The sequence below is a fragment of the Cyanistes caeruleus genome, chromosome 3 (genome assembly GCF_971803275.1).
Source record: "Cyanistes caeruleus chromosome 3, bCyaCae1.hap1.1, whole genome shotgun sequence".
Classification (NCBI taxonomy): Eukaryota; Metazoa; Chordata; class Aves; order Passeriformes; family Paridae; genus Cyanistes; species Cyanistes caeruleus.
In genome coordinates, this window is record NC_141703.1 from 38,416,422 (window position 1) to 38,438,752 (window position 22,331).

The following is a 22,331-nucleotide window of genomic DNA, read 5'->3' on the forward strand; positions in this document are numbered from 1 at the left end:
TCAGTATTATAATTATTAAAATTGACCACTTCCTTTAAAAGTTGTTTTATGGTGAAAAGAGAGAGTAGATTTTCAATGCATTCTTCCTTTTTTCTTTTTTTTTTTTTTTTTTTTATTTTAAGATAGTCTACCTTTTTGAAAAACTTGGAAAAAATTTATTTTTGGTGTAAATCACTGTAACCATGACTACAATCCATTTGATATGATTTTCATCTATGCCAAATCAAAAGATCAGCTTTGGAAATCAGATTTCTCTGCTATGATCCTTTTTTTCTAGACACGTCTGTGAGTTCCATCTTTTCTTCTAACTCTTCCAAATTTTTAAACTATTATGAAAGTTATAAACTAACCAAACATTATTACAAAAAAATCACTTTTAGATACCTAAATGCCCTTTACATTTCATGCATCCCCTAAGAGTTCTCTGTCAGTGTATGGAGTGAGTAGGTGTGTGGATACAGATTGTATCATGTTCTTCCTTCTACATCCAACTCCAGCAACACCTGGGCTCTCCCACATACAGATGCTTGATGGGCAGCTTAGCACTTTTCTTTGTTTGACTTGTTTATTATTATCTGTAACATCTTGTGTGTAAAACTTGGATTCTCTGGGGTTCTCTGAATACTGCTGGAGATGGAGGATGATCATTTTTTGCTCTCCACTTGAGGTCCTGCAAAGCAAATTTACTAAAGATCAGTGATCTTGCCACAGACCTGCCCCCCTGAATGCTGTTCTGGTCTGTCCTGATGTGGTCTGCAGGCTATGATTTGAAAAAGCCATGGTCAAATTAGAGAAACCAGGACTGTTCAGATTGGTGAGCATTCCCCTGTTGTAGCAGAAAGCACTCTAAAGGTATTTTCTGGTTAAAGAAGGAAGATTTCTTGGAAAACGTATGAGGTTAAAAGAGGGATTTAGGGTATTAAATGTACATTGTACATGTGGGGGAAAGGGAGTTTTAGGGACAGAGTGGTAAGTGTTCTTTTATACTTCTTCACTTGTATGAAAATTATTCACAGTATACTAGGAATTTCCTTAGATCACCAATATTTCAGTAAATTCTTGGCCAGAAGAACTGGATGAAAATGGATTCAAAATATATGGAAATATCACTTTAGTGCAAGTGGTCGGATGAGAAGAAAGGTACTTGGCAGAAAATAAGGATATCTCAGTGATTTTCACATAGCCTGAGGTATAGTTGCAGCAAGTTTCAGGAGGACAAAGAATTAAATTAATGTGAGATTTACAACAAATCAGGTGTCCAGTGAAATACATCTGAGTTGGCTGTAGAGCATGGGCTTTGTCTTCTTAACTTCAAGACTGGAATCAGAGTGGCACAGAAACCCTTCAAAGTGCTTTCCTAAGAGACACTCAACTTTTAGCAAACCTTGGAGAAAATTATTGTGAGATGGACACTTCTGAATTGGTTACTTACCCTTAACATTAATCCTTGTTAATCCTTAATCCTTGGCCATACAACGCAGCACGTGGCTGTTAAAGTTCAAAACTGACAGACTCATGAGATGAACTTTGAAAATGCTTTTGGTTCAATATGTACAGCTAATACAGATAACCCATGTGTATGCTTACAACAGTGGCAAAGCAGGAGTAAATTACAAAAGAAAGCACAAGAGCATTTAATATATCCATGTGTTTTATAGTTCAGACTTGGAGCATCTCCCACTTAATTGAAGGAATACAATCAATTCACCTCGCTTATTTCTCCACTTATAAGATTAACTGGATAGCAGTAAATGTATTTTCTCTTTTCTCTCTTTTCTATCATCTTTCTATCATTTTCTGATTCCTTTCACATGTATGAGTTTTGATTTTAGTTTTGCAAGCAGTGCAGTTAGTAGTCGTTCCTTTGTCCAGTAGGAGCCAGTCTAGCTCCTGGGAAAGCTTGACTTCCCACACCATATAGCTCTCTCATTGATTTCCTGTTTCCAGCAGAACATTCCTTTGTGAAGGGAAACTGTGGTCAGGAAGTGAGAGCCAATCTCAGAGGTAGCCAGAGCCATTATCATGGAGGACTGTGAATATTAAGCAGCAGACCTCTATTGGGATTTTGTGAAAGAGATGGGACCACTTAAAGGCATTTTAAAGCATGATTTATTAATCTTCTTCTACAGTTACATGGAGTCATGAGAGCATCTTCACAATGTTCACTAAATGTTCATGGAGAGTGGTCACAAGACTACAGGTCACAAGGTTTTTTAAAGGTTAATTAGTCAATAAACTGGTGCCACAAAGAATATTTCTACTTTAACACCAATAGTTAATTATTTTGTTCTATACGTCTTTGCCGCAGTGCAAATATTCTAAACCAATCATATAATGACACACAAGACTACTTGTTATACCTTAAACTTATTATTACCTTTATAACTACTTCTATATCTGAACTCTAAAACCTTAAAATTTCCTACAACATAACTTAATGTCTTCCTATTTAAATTCATATTCTTACTTATGATTCTAAATCTGGAAGCTTTCTCCAAGGTCTTAGGTCAAACCCTGTGTCTATGTCTGTGTCTAAACTTGCATTTACAAGATTTTGAGAGCTTTCTGTGCTTGGAATTTCCACAGACCTCGTGCTGGAATCTGTGTTTAACATATTTTGTTAATATCATAGATACTGCTTTTGTGAGCTGCTGAGACATGCCACCTAATCTTGATGTTTTTGTATCATCTGGATATATGTTCTGTGTTGGGATTTTTTCTGATCTGTGCTCAGCTTCTTTAACTATTCTGTTTCTTGAGAAAAAACACCCCAGGCTTCTGATAGTATTCCAAAAGGACTTTTCCTTGCAGAAAGTACTTGTAATTGCAAAAGCTGAAATATCCTTTCAGGTTTTCTAAGGCATATATTTTAGTATGGAAGACAGGGTGTCCCAAGATACCTTGCAGAAAAACATCAGGCAAGAAGACATGCTCATATATTTTATTTGTACATTTTTTCGTTAAAACTATGGATAGAATATTTATTCATAAATTACAATTTTCAGAATTCTGTTTCTTACTATAATAAATATATGTCCCAAGTTAATCAACCTCTCTGAACTTTATTTTGGGCATTCCATTGTGCAAAGCAGAATTTTGGCATGAAAGATACAATAGTGTTGTGTTCCTAATTATTCTTTTCTGTAAGTAATTTGAAAGAATAATTTTATTAAATTAATTTTGAAAATAGCAGAAATTAATAAAGTGTAATTGCACATGTATTCCAAGCAGAAAATACTATTTTTAAATACTACTAAATGCATTTTTTCTGAAGTAATTATTGCAGAATTTCATGCATATCTACAAAAATCAATCAAACTTTTTATTATTTTTCTTAATTTGTCTGAATCCAATTCTGTCTTACTGTTTTGGTTTCCATATACCACTTGTTAATTAAACATAGCCAAGTGCTTCAAGTCTTACCTATTTACATCATTCACAGGAAAATGCAAAAATCTATCTTGTTATGACTTTCAGAAAAGTCATTAAAACAATGTACCTGCTGGAATGATAATGGCTTATGAATCCAACATTTTCTGACTCATTACAGTCATGATTTTCAAAGATGATTTTTTTCCCATGTATGTTCTCATCAGTTATTTCTAATGAAGTTAATATACATAAATACAGTGATGTATTTCAGGTTTACTGAAAATCAGCTGACCTTTTTATTGATTTTACATTTTAAAGATTTTCTTGTTTTCATAAAAAAGGATATGTAAAAATGTCCCTGTGTCTAAATAACCAATTTATATATTTCTTTCTCATTGAGCATTTTACTAAATACACATTTGAGCTGGAAATATTTCACTTCTCTGACCATGTTTGCCTTCAGAATGGAGAAGACAAAACTGCAACAGTAGCAAGACTGTTTTGTTGTGGTCTGTCTCTGATTTCTAATGATTTTAAATTGCTTTGTCACTCTTGCCTCTGCATAGTATGTTCAAAAGTCTGCCTGAAAAAATGCCAGTTTTCAATTACATTTTGAGAGAAAGGAAGTGAGGGACTGGATATTTTGCCATTTTCAAAAAGAGCCATAATTCAGGACTTCCTACTGGCGTTTGCTTTCTACTTCATCAGTTTTACACTAAAATATTTCAAGTATTTGATACAAAAGCTTTGAATATGTATTGAGATACAAGGATATGTTCCCATTTCTCTTTTTTCTTTAATCAAACAAAATAAAAACATGACAAAAGTTTTAGTGCAGTTGTACTTTAACAAAGAGCACACATTACTTTGGTGTGGAGGAAGAAGCAATGAGGGGTTGAGTTACAGGAAAGCCTTTCTCTTTGAACCTTCTACATTACTTTTTCCTGCTTTTACCAAAGAATCCAGATTTCCATGTCCAGCCCTTCAGTGTCCTCCATCCACTCACAGGACTCATTCACAAGAGCTGATTAATAATAGTAATGATCAGTTCTTTCTAGTGAAGGCAAGTGCATGTTCTTGTACAGCCAGAAGTTCCTTACCTCCCCCTTGAAACTCCCTATCCATATCTACCATCCCCAGCCTAGCCCTGACAGTCCCTTCATCCCTAGAGCTTCAAGATCCCCAGCTCAAAGTGTGGAGGGGAGCCTTCTCCTGCAGTGCTGTAAACCCAGCTGAATGTATAAAAAACCCACATCAGCTTGGCCAGGAGTCCTCAGTTCCACCTGCTGTTGGCTGCCATGAGTAATCTACCCTCTGCTCTTTATCAACTTTTCACGGGGTCTCCCTGACTGCTGCTCTGAGTAGCTAAAAAACCAAAGGAAGCAAATCTATTCAAGGCTGCACTTGCCAAAATGATCAGAGGGATGAATTGCATCTCTTATGAAAACAAGCTGAAAGAGGGTTTTTCAGCCTGGAGAAGGAAACTTCTGGGGAAACCTTTTAGACGCCTTTCAGTAGTTGAAGGGGGCTTATAGTATTGGGGCAGGCTTTTTTTACAAGGGCCTGTAGCAGTAGGACAAAGGGTAATGGTTTTAAACTAAACAAGGGTAGAGTCAGGCTAGATATAAGGAAAAAATTTTTTGTAATGGCAGTGGTAAAACAGTGAAACAAGTTGCCCAGCAAGATGGTGAGCTCCCCATTCCTGAAAACATTCACTTTCAGATTGGATGGGACTCTCTAAGCAACCTGATCTAGTTGAAGATGTTTCTGCACATTGCACAGGGATTGGACTAGATGGTTTTTCAAGGTCTCTTCCAACCCAAACCATTCTATATTTTTACAGAAAATCTACCCATTAAACCTATGAAAGTTTAGAACTCAGGTATACCAAAGGAAAAAACAAAACAAAACAAAACAAAACATGTCATTATAAGGCATAAAAGAGAGGGATTCTTCTCTTTCCCTGGAGCTGCTCCTCCATGAGTCTGAGATGGACTATGCCCTCTTTAGGTCTTTGGAGATTTTATGACTGCTAATAGCCTTGTCCACATTCTCAGACTTAATTGAAAAAGGTTCATGGTTATGAAAAGACATGTAGCTTTTCCAGACCAGTAGTCAGCTAATTAGAAGAACTTTACCTTCCTTAAGAGAGAGGCAGCAATCAAGGGCTACAAAATGAATCAAAGCTATTTCAGGTCAGTGACTCCCAAGAGTTTAGGAGATTATGCCCACCTCTCATTCTAGACATCTAATCCAAAGAGACAGCCTATGAGTCCTTGTGGCATTTACATAATGCTAGACCACTTTCTTGACTGTAGTAAGCCTGCTTCTTACATAGGACAACCTCACATAGGGCCAGGTTTTCAAAGCCTAGATGAAATACTTAGTTCTAGTTTGAGAGAGGGAAATGGATTAGTGATCTCTAGAGCTGTCTTGTAATTGCTGCCTTTATTCAAAGTTTTCAAAAGAGCTTAAGAAGTTCCTAGATACATATAGGATTTAGTCACTTAACTTGCTTAAATTTTTGTGAACATTTTGTTAAGTATCTACCAAAAACTTGAAGTCTCGCCTTTCATGGTGCTTTGTGTGACTTTTGTCACACTCATTTTGAAAGAGTCCAATCTCTTCACATCAAAGATACATTGGCAGAATGTTGTTGAACAAATATTTGCATTTGAGAGGCTACACAGCAAACTCCTGCGGACCAGGAATATCCTATGTTTTATAGAATGCTCAAACTTTGAACAGATTCTTCCCAAATACTTCCTTGCTCTCTTGTAAAAACTATTCTGATATATTGGTTATTGTACTGACTCTTCATATTTTTCCTAGAAGCTGTACATGTTTAAATAACAATATAATACCTAACAATCTTTTCATTCTGCAAGTCTACATAAACCATCCATTGGCATACAACAAATTCCAAACTGAAACAGAAGCTCTGAATTTTTTTTTTCCTTCCTTGGAATTTCTGGCATGGCACAGCAGACTATTCCCATATGGTCCTGCAGTTGCCTATAAGAGTATTATTAACAACTCTAGGCCAAAACTACTTATTTTCATATAACACTTAAGAAATTACCTTAGAAAAATGTATTGCATGCACTGCTTTTTTTTTTTCTACTGTCAAGTAAATATTTCAGATATTCATAGTTCATGATTAATTTATGACCTTGTCTCACCTTGTGTTCCTGAACACCCACCAATACTTGTCTCTTCTGCCAACTTTGAAGTAGCCTTATACAAAAATCATACACTTCATCACCACATATTTTACCTGTTGATAGCATACAATTATTTATCAAATTCAAGTTGAAAATAATTGCTTTGTGTAGCATTCACTGAGGTCTGGGCACTGCGAACACGTTGCTAGAGAAATACATCAAACCTTAGTAAATCAAAATATACAGCATTTCTCAAAAACTAAAACCATTCAGCCATGTCTTAGCTGGTATAAATTGGCATAGATCTCCCTGAAGTCAGCAGTGCTGTGCCAGTAGGCTTAGTATATAGGATTGGTCCACAGCCATTTCCTGACACTTCACAAAGGTATTTTCCTGAGTTGCTTGGCTTTTAATCTTATGCCAAGGATTTTCTTCTTCCAGGGTAGAAAGCCTGGATTTTTGAAATACACTGCTAAACAAACATTATTATTGAAAATGTCTGCAGTACCTTTTCAAAGCAGAGGGTGGCACTTGCAGAGCAACAATGTTCTGTGATTTAGCTTATTTTACAACGGTTGCTTTGTCCTAGTCAACAAATGGGATTTCATGGGATGTAGCACTTAGACCAGGTTCACTCTGACTGAACTGAATTATTTTGTCTGCCTAAAGTCTGTCCTGCCAACAGCAGCAGAGAAGGTTGTCAACACTTTTGGAAAAGAAGCACTACCTGCAGATTTCCTAATTCTGTGGTCATGTCTGTGTAAAATAAACTCAAAGAAATATGAGAACAAAGACACAAGCTTTATTCATGGTATAGTAGCAGCACATTATATTTATCTAAAGCTTTTTCATCCAGGAAATACTATTGGGAATTTGCTGACCTGCCACAGCAGGTCATTGCAGTTTAAAGTAACATGCAATAGTTCTCTAAACTGTGTTGCTGAAAACGTATTTTAGAGTAATCAGATGCCGTTATGTGATTTTAAGACAGTGTCAAATGCTAAAAAATAATGTTCTTAAGCAGAAAGCTATATGGCACTGTGGTTTCTGCATGAAGTGTACTTATAGGTGGTATAGAGAAGTAAATAAATAAATAAATAAATAAAAGCTAATAAAGGTACACTGAGGGTGTCCTCACAGTACAGCACAATCTGTAATAAAAAAACCCAGCAGGCTAAACAGATATACCCTAAAATAACATCAGTAGAGTGTACTGTACTTATTTAATTTCATATTGTCTGATTGAGTAATGTATTTTGTATGTTAGCACTGTTTATAATTTCCTCTGCAACATACCAGAACTCGGCAGGTATCACAAGTTTTAATTGCCAGCCTCATTCTGCACCAGCATGAGGCATCTAGACATTATTAAACAAAATACTGATCATCACCCCCATTTTCTGTTTGTACAGTCCCATTGCATTTGCCTGGTGTGCTATGCAAATTTGTAAAATTAAATGGGAAGTAGTTTATTTCATTTATCTAATATAGAAATAAGGATGCATAATTTAAAAAACACTAGTAATATTTGATTTTCTTCAGCATGCATATTGACATATGTGTGTTGCTATTTGACTGACTGCTGACTCCTTTGACTATGAGAAATAGATCAGTTGTGCTTATCTAAAAATATTTTCTTTCATTGCTTCTTCTGGATATTTTTGACTCAAGATAAATTCACCAGTGTTCTTCTGAAAGAAAGGCTCCTGATTCCTAAAGAGGAAGGAGGACCATTGTCTTCAAAAGCCATAATCCTTGGAAGTGCCAGGTTGTTTTGTGAATTCCATTTTGGACCACTGAGTTCTCTAGGCACCAAACTCTAGGATCTTGTATATGCCTATGTATTCTGGATTAAAGACTGGATACCTGACTCCAATCTAAATTCCATCACAGTCCAGACACAGACAGGATTGTAAAAAAAAACCTTCAAAACTTCACCTAAGCTGTAGTCCATTGAGTGTGCTTAGGCCAAGGGCAGTGCCCAAGGATGTCCTGTCTCAGCTGCAAGTTTCACAGCTAGTCCTGAAAAAAAGTGAAGGAAAAGTAAATGCACTCTACACTAATAATGTGATGCAACACCCTGTTCTCATACCTTTCTCCATTCCTATGACTTCTTAGGCATGGAGGGGAAGCCATATGAGGAGCAGCTGGGGTCACTTGATCTCTTCTTCCTGGAGAAGAGAGTCAGAGGAAACCTCATCACAGTCTACAGCTTCCTCCTGAGGGGAAGAGTAGGGGCAGTCACTGGTCTCTTCTCTCTGGTGACCAATGACAGGACCGAAAGAATGGTCTGCAGTTGTGTCAGGGGAGGTTTAGGTTGGATATTAGAAAAAGGTTCTTCACCCAGAGGGTGTCTGGTCACTGGAACAGGCTCCCCAAGGAAGGGGTCACAGCACCAGCCCCACAGAGTTCGTGTTAGGACAACACTCTCAGGTAAATGGTGTGACTCTTCAGGTGTCCTTTGCAGGGGCAGGAGTTGGACTTCATGATCCTTTGAATCCCTTCCAACTCATCTGATTCTGTAATTCTATTATTTATTTGTTCAAGCATCACTAAATAAAATTCATTAACAGCTTTGAAAATGCAAACAGAACCCAGTCTTTTCTCTCCCAACTCAGTGGCTCCAGACATGCACTCCTTCCTACTGCTTCCCTTCATCTCTCCGGCTGCTGCACCTCTGGCTGTGTGACAGCCAAATATCATAACACAGCACTGCTCTTGCACATCCCCAGCAGACAACTACGGTGCTCATTGAAGGCATCAAGCACAGGGGTTCAAACCATTTCCAGCTGGTGTGGCATAGGGATTTAGCAGTGTTTTTATGCAAAACATACAGCACTGTCTGTTTTGTTAGTCTTGCTGCCTAGAGCAAGAGTTCAGCAGTCCGTGGTGTGGGCTACAAACTTACTGTGTAAGTAGCCCATGTCCTAGACCTGCCAGAACCTTTTCTTTAGATGTTCTTCTTCTTGCTGGCAATAGGAAGTTTAACATTTGGCTTGTGGAAGCACTAAGTGACTGCTCAATGTCCTTCTGGAGTCTTTGGAAGTACAGACTCCTCATTTCTGCTTTCCCAGGGCATGTTCACTTGCTGACAACCTGGGTGAATTTCCTTGTTTGGGCCACAACCTTTAAGGCCAAGGTGTTCTGTCACCTAATTAAAACACTGGAAAGTAGCGGTCTATGACAGATAAGGAACTGTAGAAAAGTTTCAAGAAAAAATTATATGACTCAGCTTTTTTTACTGAAATCAGATGGGTAAAAACTAGAAAATTGGTAGAAAATTAATGCTTCCTATGTTTGAAATATCTTCACTTTCTAAGAAGTCAACAAGAATTGTTACTAGAAATATGTCCATAATAATGGACGTAACACATTACTAGGTAGCATGCTTTTTTTGCTGATGTAGCACTACTTCATGTAGTTGCAATTATTCTAAAGCATTTATTTTAACAGGAAAAAATAACTGAGACAAAACTTCTGGTTTTCCACCCTCCTTACTTCCATAAGTTTGAGCCCTAAAAAAATACTAATGAACATATTTTAAAATAGGTGCTCCCATAATTTAGAGGCTTCTTTCTACAGTTCTGCTAAGGGAAAAAAGGTTACACAGCATTCACTGACATTAATTTCACTGATATTAGAAAAAGAAAATATGTGAAAGAGTTGCCATTGCTTTCAGCATTATATCAGATGTATCTAAATCCATAATTAAGTACAATGCTGATAAATTCACTAAACCTGTGTCTAGATACTGAAAATGAGTTAAAATCTACACAAAAGTGTTTCAATATATGACATATTTGTACCGACAGAATATTTATTGTAATGGTTTATTACTTACCTGTATGATCATCCAGGAGCCCCTTTGGCAGTCACTCTGGCATCTGATACCAAGTCCCATCCCCAGCTACACACCCCACACTCACACAGTCACACCAGGTTACCTCACCAGCTTGACCCCACATTTCCCAAAGCAGAGTCCCAGACATCCAGATCCTTAAAATTATTTAATCTTGGTACAATAACTGAATAATAAAATAGCAGCTTGAGCTGGGTGCCTTCAAGGAGACACTCCAAGCAAAGGCACCCCAGGCATTTATACCATCACAGTCTAAGCAAGAAAAAGTCTGGGGTCATCAGCTCCTGCCTTGTCTTTGAGTGCCATAGGTCCCTGTGGCCTTTGTTAGGCAAAGGGTCATCAGTTCACAGCCTCTTGCCTTGGGCTCAGGCTCTTGCACCCCCAGAGTTCAATCTGCAGCTCAAACTGCAGCTGCACACCCAGCCTGCACTGGATGTATTCCTCAACAGGTATATCTCATACTAGGATTTTCATTTCAGTTTTGTGTTAACCATATCCAGGCAATGGAAATTTTTCTTGTTTATATTCAAATATTCAACAAGTTTTTTACTCCTTCTGTAATCTTAACTGAAATTCCAATGCCTCCTTTTCCAAACTACATTCTGAAGTGGTTCATACTTCATTTCCATTTTCAAGTTGCCGGTTTATTAAGGAACCCACAGATTCTCAGAATAGGGTGTTTACAAATCATCTGTGTTATTGCTTCTCTAGGCTGTACAGAGAAGAGCTAGGACATGAGAAAGGGGCCACACTTGTAAAGGCAAAGGGAAGGAAAGAGATTGTAGTTTGCTGTTAGAGTAGTGGTTAAAAAACAATATCCATTTCATTAAGTACAGCCAGTATAATTAGCGAGTCTTTAAGGTATTTTCTAGGCTTCTGTTTCTCTACAAAGTAAGATCTTACTGCAGCTCAGAGTCAATAAGAGTCTTCAGAGAAGTTCTGGCAAAATTATTTGTCAAATTACTCTTGATTTGAGCTAGTATTTTAGAAAATTTAAAGCACATGTAAAGAAACGTGCTTAAAGATTCCATTTCAGATTGATCAAAACCAGGACACAGATTGCTAAGACTTTCCAAATCTCTCTCAACCATTTTCTTCAAGATAATGATCTCTAAACAGTTGACAGATTGAAATCTTACCATGTGCCAGAGGCTTTCTGTTCATCACAGATGCAATTCCTGAGCTAAATTCTTCAGCTGTGGTTTGCTCCTTGATTTGTCATGTTTGTTAATCACTTGCTTGTTTCTTCATGTATCTCAGTCCTTTCATTTCACGTTCAGGAAGTCCTGTTCACAAGAAGATTCCTGAAACACTGTTCATGACCAGAGGCAAGCATAAGCATATTTTGCTCAACACATTTTTTTCTCTGCATCTGTGGGGAAAAAAAAAAAAAAAAGACATTGAAATTAGACATCTGAGCTTTGTTTGCTGGCTGTTTTGTACAATCAAGGCATCTCCAGAGTATGATCCAGCCTAGTCAAAATCCAAAGTGAAGAAGGAGTACCAAAACAGTATGATTTGGCCCAGTAAGAAATGTGTAATAAAGCAAATTTCTGCTAGCAAGCAAAACTATCTGCTTTCTACACAGAACTACCTAACAATTGGGATTGGAAGGCCAAAAGATGTACATAAGCATTTTGACTGCTTTCCACCATCCTTTTTATGCACTCAGCATCATTATATTTAATTCTTCTGTCACATACACGTTATATTTTAAGACAATTAAAAAGTATGCTGTCTTTTTCTTAATTTTATAGCTCCGTAAATCTGTTTTCAGCATCAGAGCAAGAAACCTTCTGGAAAAAGAGACAGCAATCAATAAAATTCTAAGGTAAGAGTCAGATGTGGTTTGATACTGTTTTGACTGTCATCTGATTTCTCACAACCTTGTTTATCATGCAGTTACTGGATGTATAATATTCATAATAGTGGATCTCTTTGTAGTACATCTATTGCCTTCATTATCAAAGGTAAGTTGCTCTTTGGCTATTTTATATGCTTGAACAACAAAAAGAAAGGGATTGTACTTATTCAGTATATATTTCAATTGTATCATGCAGTAAGATCATATTTTAGCTCTCTTCACTTCTTCCTTCTGAATTAACCAAAACATGTCTGTTATTTTGCCTAAATAATTCTAACCTGATTCTTGCAAATATCTGCACATAAATGTGTGCAGGGATTGTGGTCTAGAAAGCATAGACTACAGCTAGTCATATTCCAAGTACCAAATGGACAGTGAAGATTTCAGAACCATGGCTTCTGTAGAAAGATCTCCTGAATGTTTTAATAATGATCACTCCTTTTGGTATTCCTTATCAAGTAACTACACAGCACCATAAGCGAATAATGCAAGCCTAAATCTCCAAGACACAATTCTGAAGTTATTTAGTTAACTCTGTGCTTCAGTTTTTCATGCCACTGTTGGTGAATTAATAATGCAAATAATGCAAGCAATTTATAGGTCACTGTTTTTTATATTGATGCTTGTTTTCTTTCAGTGAGAGGGGCCAGGTAAATACATTGTATTAATAGGAATACTGATGTGAAAAGTGCAGGTTAAGTAAGGCAATGTTTAATGAGGAGCAGTGCACAATGGGTTCTGTGTGATTTCTGTGTGAAGTTTCTTGAAAACCATTTGAGAAGTCTTGCAGCTCTGGTTCTTTTTAATGCTTTATAAGAATACAGAACAGGGAGAACTGCAGAAATTATTATGAAACTTCTTCTCTCTTTAAACCCATGTAATGACAACGTAAACAATTACTAATTCAAATGAATACTCACTGTAAAAATATTATTGATAAAAGTAAATGCAATATCGTAAGTATTCAACCTTAACAAAATTTAGTGCACTATTTGTAAGCATTTCTTTCAGCTGTGTGCCTTGATTTCACAGGAATTACTGTTACAGATAGAATAAGCAAAATACTTCTAAAAATACAGGTTTAGACAGAGGCATCCTGGAAGTATTTCTGTAGAACATTTGTAATGAAATTCTGTGTTATATAAGAACAGTGAAACGTTATTGACACCTTCAGGGTTCCACAAATGTCAGTTTGTTTGGTGTTTTTCATATACTATACTGCATAAGCAAAAATGTAGACAAAAAAAAAATTAAAAAAAGACCAAAAAACTGATATTGTAGAAGCTTCATTCTTTCTTAGATAGGAGGAAAAACTTAAATTCTGGAAATTGAAATTCAGAATTCCCCCATCAGCACAGAACTTTCTCCTTATCAGGAGAAGTCTGAAATAGTGGGAGGAGAATCCAAGCAAAGAATTGTTTGGACTTCACCGTGTTCTCAGAGATGCAAGGACAGTACCAGAAATCAGTCCTTCCAATTTCAATCCTGCTGAATTCCACTTGGTCCTTCAGATCATGGCTTCTGCCAAAGTCATGTATGTAAAAGGACTTCTTATCAATTCACCTGAATTCCTCTGAAGTTTCAGAGGCAGAATAATAAAGTTTTCATTTATTCATCTACTGTTTTTTTTTTTTAATTATCTATTTACTCTGTTAATTCCTGGATCATCAGCAATAAATTTTGAGGAACACAGAGAAAAGGAGGGAACTTCCATCAAATAAGAAAAACATGGATCACATCCTCTAACACTTTCTTGGGCTGATTTACAAAGAATCTTACAAAGAATCTTCTCTCTTCTGAGAAAAAGAACAAATACTGCTTATTGTTCCTTTTTAGTGACTCAAAACTGTTAAATAAGCTCTGATCTAATGACACTTGCAATTCATCTGTTCCAGCATAAGGAGATTGTGTTCATGGTGCATCTGGTGGGCAAACTGATAGAGATTGCCAGTGATGGGCTGACTGGTCCCGAGCACTGCCAGTGTTTCCAGGTTAATGACAGTGACAGCCCTGTTGACACAGGGGTATTTTACAAACAGGAAAAGAAGTGATAATATTTACAGCTGAAATTTCAGATTCAGTTTAAGTAACACAGGAAAATTTAAATTCTCAACACATGAGAGATTATAGTTCTTATTTTTGCTTTAGTTGTAAATGCTGTAAACTCCTTCATAAAACTAGGTGATTCTCAAGTATTCAGATTATCTGACAAAAGAAGAAATGTCATTTCTGCCAAGAACAATAAGAGTTAACTCAGAATTTCCCTTCTGAAAAGATTGCTTCTAGCATAATTTAAATTTTTGTCTACCTGAATTAAGAAGCATTTTTCTAAAGCAATACCTCTATATGTAAAGCTGCCCAGGGGCAACTTCAGCTTGATAAAATTGATGTGCTGAAAGGGAATTTTAAGTCAGTTCCAGCCTAAATCCACCTCTGATCTTCCACCCCCCTCTACCTTTAAAACCTTGCCAAATTATTTTTTAATAAAATTGTGAATGTTTCAATACAGCAAACTGTATATGAGGACCATGCATTACACATAGCCTTCATGTTTCTCTTGTGCATCCTTCTTTATCCAATCTTCATTTATCCCTTTTATGTGCTGAACTTCAGCTTGACATCTTCTTCCCCAAGATGAGGCAGAAGGACAGTAATAGCCTTTGAACACCAAGAGAGATGGTTCATGCACTCAGTCCCAGCTGTCTCACCTGCTCATCTGCTGTTACATTGTGCAGCAAAACTGATGTCTTGGGTATCTTTGTTTTCCTGCAGCTTTCTTGCTGCACCCCTAGGGAAGTGTCTCATTTCTGAGAATCCTTGTTTAGAAGCCAACCTTCACCTTGCCTCCTTGAGGTCTTTGTGCAATTAGGCATGGGAACCAACTCAAGGATGTAGCAACTGCTGTTCTGGTACTTTGATCAGTGCTTTGCATCACCAATGCCAGTGGCCAGAGCATGAAAGCCTTAACTCTTCACCATAAATCCATTCTGAAGTGGAGACTTCAACCTTGAAAAATTAAATAAAGTACAAGTGACTTACAGACATTTAGAAAAACTTTTTCAAAACAAGATCCATTTTAATAGAGCCTCTGAATTGCAATCAGCTCCATTCCTTTGTGAAAATTGCAATGCATTTCCCTTAGCAGCAATAACCACTTCTAGCAAATTTACTTTCTCCTGCATACCTTCAATGCTTCACACTTTTCTCTCACTCTGTGTTGGTGCAAACACTGCTTTTTCTCTTAAAAGCAATTTTTGTGCCAGTGGTTCTTCTGACCCTCATTCCTTGCTCGATTGTTATCTAAGAGTGAGGTCTAGTCCTTTATTAGTCCCACTGGCTTTCTGAAATAGAGAGAGTAGAGCAGGTCCAGTCAAAATGCTGTGTAGAAATCAGTTCATTCTCTCCAGTGCTGAGGATAAGTTGTAAACAGCACAGAATGGTGGGGAAAATGAGAATAACACATATTCACATAGTCCAGAATACAATCAAAGTGCCAATACTGCAAAACCCGATTCTGGTGTGAATTAAATTGTGCTTTGCAGAATTAGAGAATGGTTGAGGTTCAAAGGGACCTCTGAAGGTCATCTGGGCCAACCTTCCTGCTCAAGCAGGACCACCCCAGAACAAGTTGCCCAGAACCACATCCAGACACCTTTTGAATATCTCCAGGGAAGGAGACTCTACAACATATATATAAAATATATATTGTGACAGTTTGGGAAACTTTTTTTTTTTTTTCAAAATGGGCAGCTTTTTATTTGCTTTTCATTACAACTGATGCTATAGTAAAGCCATAAACTGATTAAACAGGGGTGTGCAATAGGATTTTCACTGTTCTAGACAAGATTTGTCTGATGTGCTTCCTGGTCCTGAGGGAGTAACATAACTCAGGCTTAAGTGGAATATTCAGTTTCATAAACAACTAACTGAATGAAGTGCATTTATCTTTTGTTTGAAACTGAGAATGCTGAGGGCAGGAGAGGCACAGAGAAGAGAGAGAGGGGAGAAAGAATTGCTTGAATTAAGTATCCTATTCTAGTTTGTTAATATGCTAGAAGATAATTCAGACTTTGTTCATACAAGTATTTCTGCAAAATACAGTGATTTCTAGGAAAGCTATGAAGTTTATCACTAAATAAAATCTCCCTGAACACAAATACAGAGAATGAGCACAGATCATTTACAACCTAAATGTTTCTATGATTCTCTGATCCTAGAAGATACACCTTTGGTATCCTTTATTAGAAATTTGTCTTTGTTAAATAACTGACTTGTATTAGTTGATTCTGACTCACTTGCAACAAAATTCTTGCCATATATTTTATGTTTTCTCTCTTAAGAATGTGATTTCTTTCTTCATAACCTTGAGGGTTTGACCCCATGCATTTCTCAGAACAAATGTTCCAGGTAAGTTCCATTGATGATTGTTGTCACTCCATGCAAAATCCAAACTTAGTCACCACGTTCCTAAATCTCTACGGTATCACTGGATTTCACCTGCCTGATGCAAAGACTAACAAAAAGAAAGACTGGAATGCACATTTCCATTGGAAATAAGTTACTCTGTTTCATGGGGTTTGTGCCAAATGAACACCACGTTGTGCATCACTGCAAAGGACAGTTGTGAAGCAGAGATTTTGGGCTGTGGAGTCTCCAACACTGCAGGTATGGAACTGATCCCATTCTGAGAGAGGTGGTAGACTGGATAGCCACTTGAGGTTTCTTCTTCTGCACTCCTTTTATTGATTCTTCTACAGTCCAATAAAAATTGTTATTATATAAACATCTGTGAGAGGAGAAGCTGAAACAGCAAGGCAAAAATGATAATCACAATAAAAATTGCTGAAGAAAAGGTCTCCTACCATAGCTCAACTGCCTGAGCAGTCACTAAAGAAAATAAGTGACTATTTGTTTTTTTTGCTTTAGAGACATGAGAAAGGAAACAAGAAAAAACATAGAAAAGAAAAAATACTGACTTTCCCAATTGTATTAATAATCCATCTTATTTCACCAGCCATATTCAGATTTCTATTAAAAATAGTATCTTTTTCCCACAAAGAACAGTACTGTAGATGTGGTGAAAGTGTTCATTGTGCTTGCTCTTTAAAAAGCACCTTACTAAATTAAATTTAAAAATGAAGGAAAGAAACACTACAGTGCCTCTCAGGTGGAGTCCCTATGAATCTTAGGCTGTCACATTTAACCATATACTCCAAGTTATATGGAATTATAATGAGAACATAGAAAGATTTAGTAAGGATAGAGAGTCCTAGAGAGGGAAAACAGTGCTGAATGATGCTGATAACTGCACTGGAGTTCACCAGACTACTAAGGCTTCTATGTGAGCATGTTTCAGAGAGAACAACAAAAGTACATAGTAATATATGTAGTTTCTACAATTACTACGTAAATACTCACTCATTAAAATACAGAAAAAAAAACAAACAAAGCAGTGTTATACCAGAATGCAAGATGAGTGAACAATTTTGCAGAAAGGATGCCTGACTGAAAAGCATGAGCCACATGCTTGCCCTCTGCAAGAGACCTCAGAATACTCATGAAAGGTATAGTATTTCGAATTACTGATCAAAACCTTTAACATTTTACATTTGGTCAAAGAATGGTACTTGAACACTCTGTTCATGACTTATTTTTCAGGAATTCCAAAGCATGAAATAGTTTGAAAGACTTCAAATATGTGGACCTGCTAATTGGTTGCAGGTAATACAAACTACACGGTATACCAGTATTGTCTTGTTCTGTGTGATCTTCACCTCACTTTCTGGTTACCTAAAAAAATTGCATTTTCTCTTTCAGGCTATTTTATTACATTTGCACTTTTCAAGGCAAATTTGGAATGTGTGGTTTGCAGCTGCTGAACTGTGTTCAGAGTTCTGCAAGGTGAGTACAAAATCCAGAGGGCTGGCATGTTTCTTGTCTCTTCTCCTTTGTTTCATACCTTCCTTATTCCTTCACTAGTGAAAATAAACCTAATAATGTGGTATAGGAAGATGGAAAGGGCAATTTTAACTAAAAAGGGAAATTTTGTATCTATTGTTTGAAGAAAGGTCAAAAGATTCTGACCAGCTCCAGTTACATAAAAATGTATCAAGGCAAGAAAAGTGTTTTTTAAAAACTCCAATTTTCAAACCACATAGGACTGAATTCTTAACACTGTGGCATGTTGATTGTGCCTGGTGTGGGATTCAACTCCAGGTAGCCCAATCTGCCTGTAAGCTAAGGGATGAACTCTACCATCTAGTTGACAAAAGTCTAACCAATAAAGGTAATGGAGCCCAGTGAGATCATTACCTGACTGCTTTGTTTTTAGATGCCAAATTTGTGGTTACTTTAATACCTTCCAAACATCTTTAATTAAAATAATTGACCAAGCATTCAATGAAGTTGTTCACATATGGACATAGAGTAATTTGTGAGATGAAAGAGTATGTCCAAAACATCCTCTGGAAGATAGCAGGGAATACACAAACTTGTAGGGATATTGCATTCTGCTGGAACAGCAGCTGGAAGCAAAGCACAATACTCCAAGGCATGGCAGGTGGTGCTGGCCACCTCTGTACAGCCAGTTTAATTGGGTCCTATGCCTCCATTGGCTATGAGTTGGCTAAAACTTTGGACAAGTGGCTCACAGGCAGGCACTGAGAGGAAGCATGCACATGTACATGTCTACAATGAGAACACAAACCCTATTGCAGACTTTAAAACTGGCAATTCTGAAAGTCTGAAAAATACATGGCACCTACCATGTTTATCAAAGGTCCCCAAAGATCTGCAACTCTACGTGCCAAAGCAGCTGAAAAATATCCAGATTCTGAGTCAAAAGGATAACTAAGTGTGGCTCTTACTAAGAGTTCATACAAGGAAGATTAATTTTCAAGGCACTAATTCCCATAAAGTGGAGAATACCAGGAGAGAAGCTGTTTAAAGTAGACAAGGCCTTTTCAGCACATCTTTTTCTCTGGAAATACAAAAATGTTTCTTTGCAATTGCTTGATAAAAATTTCTGATCTCTGTGCTAAACAACTCGTATTTCATTATTTCTCTGTTGACTTCACAAGAGCTGCAGGGCTTCCAGAACTTAGAGATCATAAACAATACTAAGTCTTTCTACAGGTGTTACTTTTTATGCATTCCCATTCTGCCATAGTATGCCCACAGTATATGCCTATTTCACAACACTATTAACAATCAAATAAGCCATCTTGTTCATTATTCGGGTAAAGAATTTATCACTTAAGCATTTAAAGCTGACTTTTATTATGAACACTGTCTATGTAACATGGAATTCAAGTTGCTATGTACAAGAGCATGAAAAGTTTATGTACAAGTTACGTTTTGATGTCAAGAAAATAATTTTTAGCTATTAGAAGCAGAGCATAATAATTCATATCTAGAAGAAAAGATAAAAAAAAGAGATAAGTTACCCTCTTTGTCACACCAAGTAGCCTCTATACAGAAGTCAGACCCCAGAACTTTTCATTGTCTCTGCTGGGAGAAACTGGATCATCATTTTAATGGAGTGAGACAGGATCTATTTTTAGGAAATAATTGTTTTCTTTTTTTTTCTGTTATTCAATCAAAAATTGCTAAGGTATTCAAATATCTCGGTTGTTTTCTGACAGTGTCATGTGGTATCATCCTCCACAATATAATGCTTAAAATTCTTTGGTAGTAAAATGTTCATTGTTTGTCTAAGATGAGCTGTGTTTTATAAGACATACAGTAATTTTCTTATATGTCATGATACTTTAGTTCAGTGTAGTGTAACCTAATGCTTTCTATAACAAGTGTAGCACAACGTATTTTTCTAGCATGCTAATCTGATTGGCAGTGGTGACACTGACAAACATTCTAAGCTTCTCATTTTTGTTCCAGATATCACTTTGGATTCCTACTTGTATCATTTATGTGTTTAAATCCAAAAGAAGGAGAAAAAGTGGAGAAGAGTGAAAAACAAAGCCACAGTGGAAAAAGAACATGTCATGGACACCTTTTGAGATCAAGCATGATCATCCCATGCTGTCAAGGCATATCTAAGCCTTACAGACTGGCAGATAGAGTGGTTACACAAAGGGTGTAGAGCTGTTTTCATCTTTTCAGAAAAAAAAAGTGAAGATTCAGTTCAATAAAAAATATGGAATATTACCAGCTGAGTCTTGTGTTTCTCTAAATGGTTTCATAATACAAAATGAGCAATAAGGAACACACAGTGTAAACTTTAAATTGAACAATTCTGGAAAGTTAAAATATGTTTCCAATGTTGAAGTTCCTTTTCTCAGCCATCAGAGGGATCTGTCTGAGCTCTTTTAGTGGAAACCTCTCTTTCATAAGCAAATTAATTTCATTGTAGCCATCAAGATAAAGATATGCGTGCTCTGTTTAGCTGTGGTACACTTACTGGCCAACAAATACTCATTTCTGCCAAAATGTGTAAAGTGTGTTTGCCAAAATTAAGCAAAAAACAAAATGAATTATGAACAAACAAGTGAGAACACCCACACAACAAAATGCTGTAAGTTGACTGCATTACCAGAGAGCAGACATTTCATATTGCAGAATATCACAATGTGCGGCTTTTCATTTCATATCAGATAGAGTTCCAGTTGTTTTGAACACTCCAAGTTATGTTCTAGGTCCTAAGTGTGTATGTATAGTCCTGAAAGGGACTAAAATTGCTGTTGTACTTGTTCCAGTCCCTTCTTTATTGTTGAGAAACTGATTTTACTGATGGTCAGTGCATTGCTTGACCCCTTCCACACTTAGTCAAGTCTTGAGGGACCAAAAATTCTACAGCAAACTGAAAAAAAATCATAGATGGTCCTTGCTAAGGTGTGGAAAAGGTTCATCAGATGACCAGTTGGGTTGCAGAGTGGGAGCCCATTGCTTTGGGAATATTTTCATGGAAAGTCCATTGCTCTTGCACTGTTACTTTATTTTGTTCTTGAAGTACTTGCTTCCCATAAAGCCAAGCTGATTTCTCTGAATGTGCTACCTCAGAAATTATCATTTATACTGAAAACTCCGTGTCATCATCTTTACATTTCTTTGTAGGGCCTGCACTAGACAACGTATGCTGAGCGGATCATTTGAGGGGCAGCCAGCAAAGGAGAGGTCAATACTTAGTGTCCAGCATCATATACGACAAGAACGCAGGTAAAAATGGACTGAAGGGGTGGTTTTAAAATATTCTTAAAATAAAGGTAACAAAAGGAAATAAATTTGAGCAATCCCTAACATGTGAAAAGCCAAAACTACCTCCTTGTGCAAAGCACTGAATTCACCATTCTTCATTGTAACCATAATGAAATTCATTGTACTGTATAAATGGAAAAAAATGCCTTTTTATTTCAAATGTCATTTCCTTTGCCGACTACAAAGCTATCAATTTAAAGATCAGAAGAAAAGAAATTGGCTTATGTTAGACGAGATTGAAAACAATTGAAGAGCATATAAGCTTCTGATGTTAGCAAGAGAAAAATGATAAGAATTTGAGATATTGGGTGGCTGGAGAAAAGTGCTTTATAATGGTCATCTCATAAAGGTCAAAATTTCATCTTGAGATGTATTGTTAAATTGATTATGATTGTTTCAGGTCACTGAGACATGGTTCGAACAGCCAGCGAATCAGCAGAGGAAAATCTCTTGAAACATTGACTCAAGATGTAAGTCCTCATAGAAATGCTGGTTTCAGCTTGAGAATACAAGAAATTAGAATATATTAAAAAATATATTTTTAATTCAAATTAATCCCTGTGGAAGACTAATTCTATTTATGAGCTTGCTTGCAATTAGTCTTTTGAAATCTTGAAAGGAAGTCATAAGACAAATGCTGTAACTGCATTAGAATTATCCTCAAAATAATTGAAATGGTTGTTTCATTGATAGAATTATGGTTTTGGAACACTTGCTGAGACAGATTCACTGAATCTGTAGACACTGCATTAGGAACACAACAATTGCTGCCCAGGACACCTTAAAAAGCGTTACTCTGGAATTATACAAATCACTCAGGCTGGCAAAACAGCACTTCAAAATTTCTGATGGAAGTTTA

The 22,331-nt window shown here is 36.7% G+C and overlaps 1 protein-coding gene across 39 annotated transcripts in view; it reads left to right on the plus strand.

Moving 5' to 3' along the window:
* Window positions 1–22,331, plus strand: part of NALCN (sodium leak channel, non-selective) — a 226,926-nt gene that overhangs the window by 173,388 nt on the left and 31,207 nt on the right. For all 39 annotated transcript variants that reach the window (XM_086880763.1, XM_086880771.1, XM_086880779.1 and 36 more), the window contains 3 exons: window positions 12,153–12,226; window positions 21,332–21,433; window positions 21,873–21,942. In XM_086880763.1, the coding sequence (XP_086736889.1) occupies window positions 12,153–12,226; window positions 21,332–21,433; window positions 21,873–21,942 (246 nt within the window). The remainder of the gene's footprint in view (window positions 1–12,152; window positions 12,227–21,331; window positions 21,434–21,872; window positions 21,943–22,331) is intronic.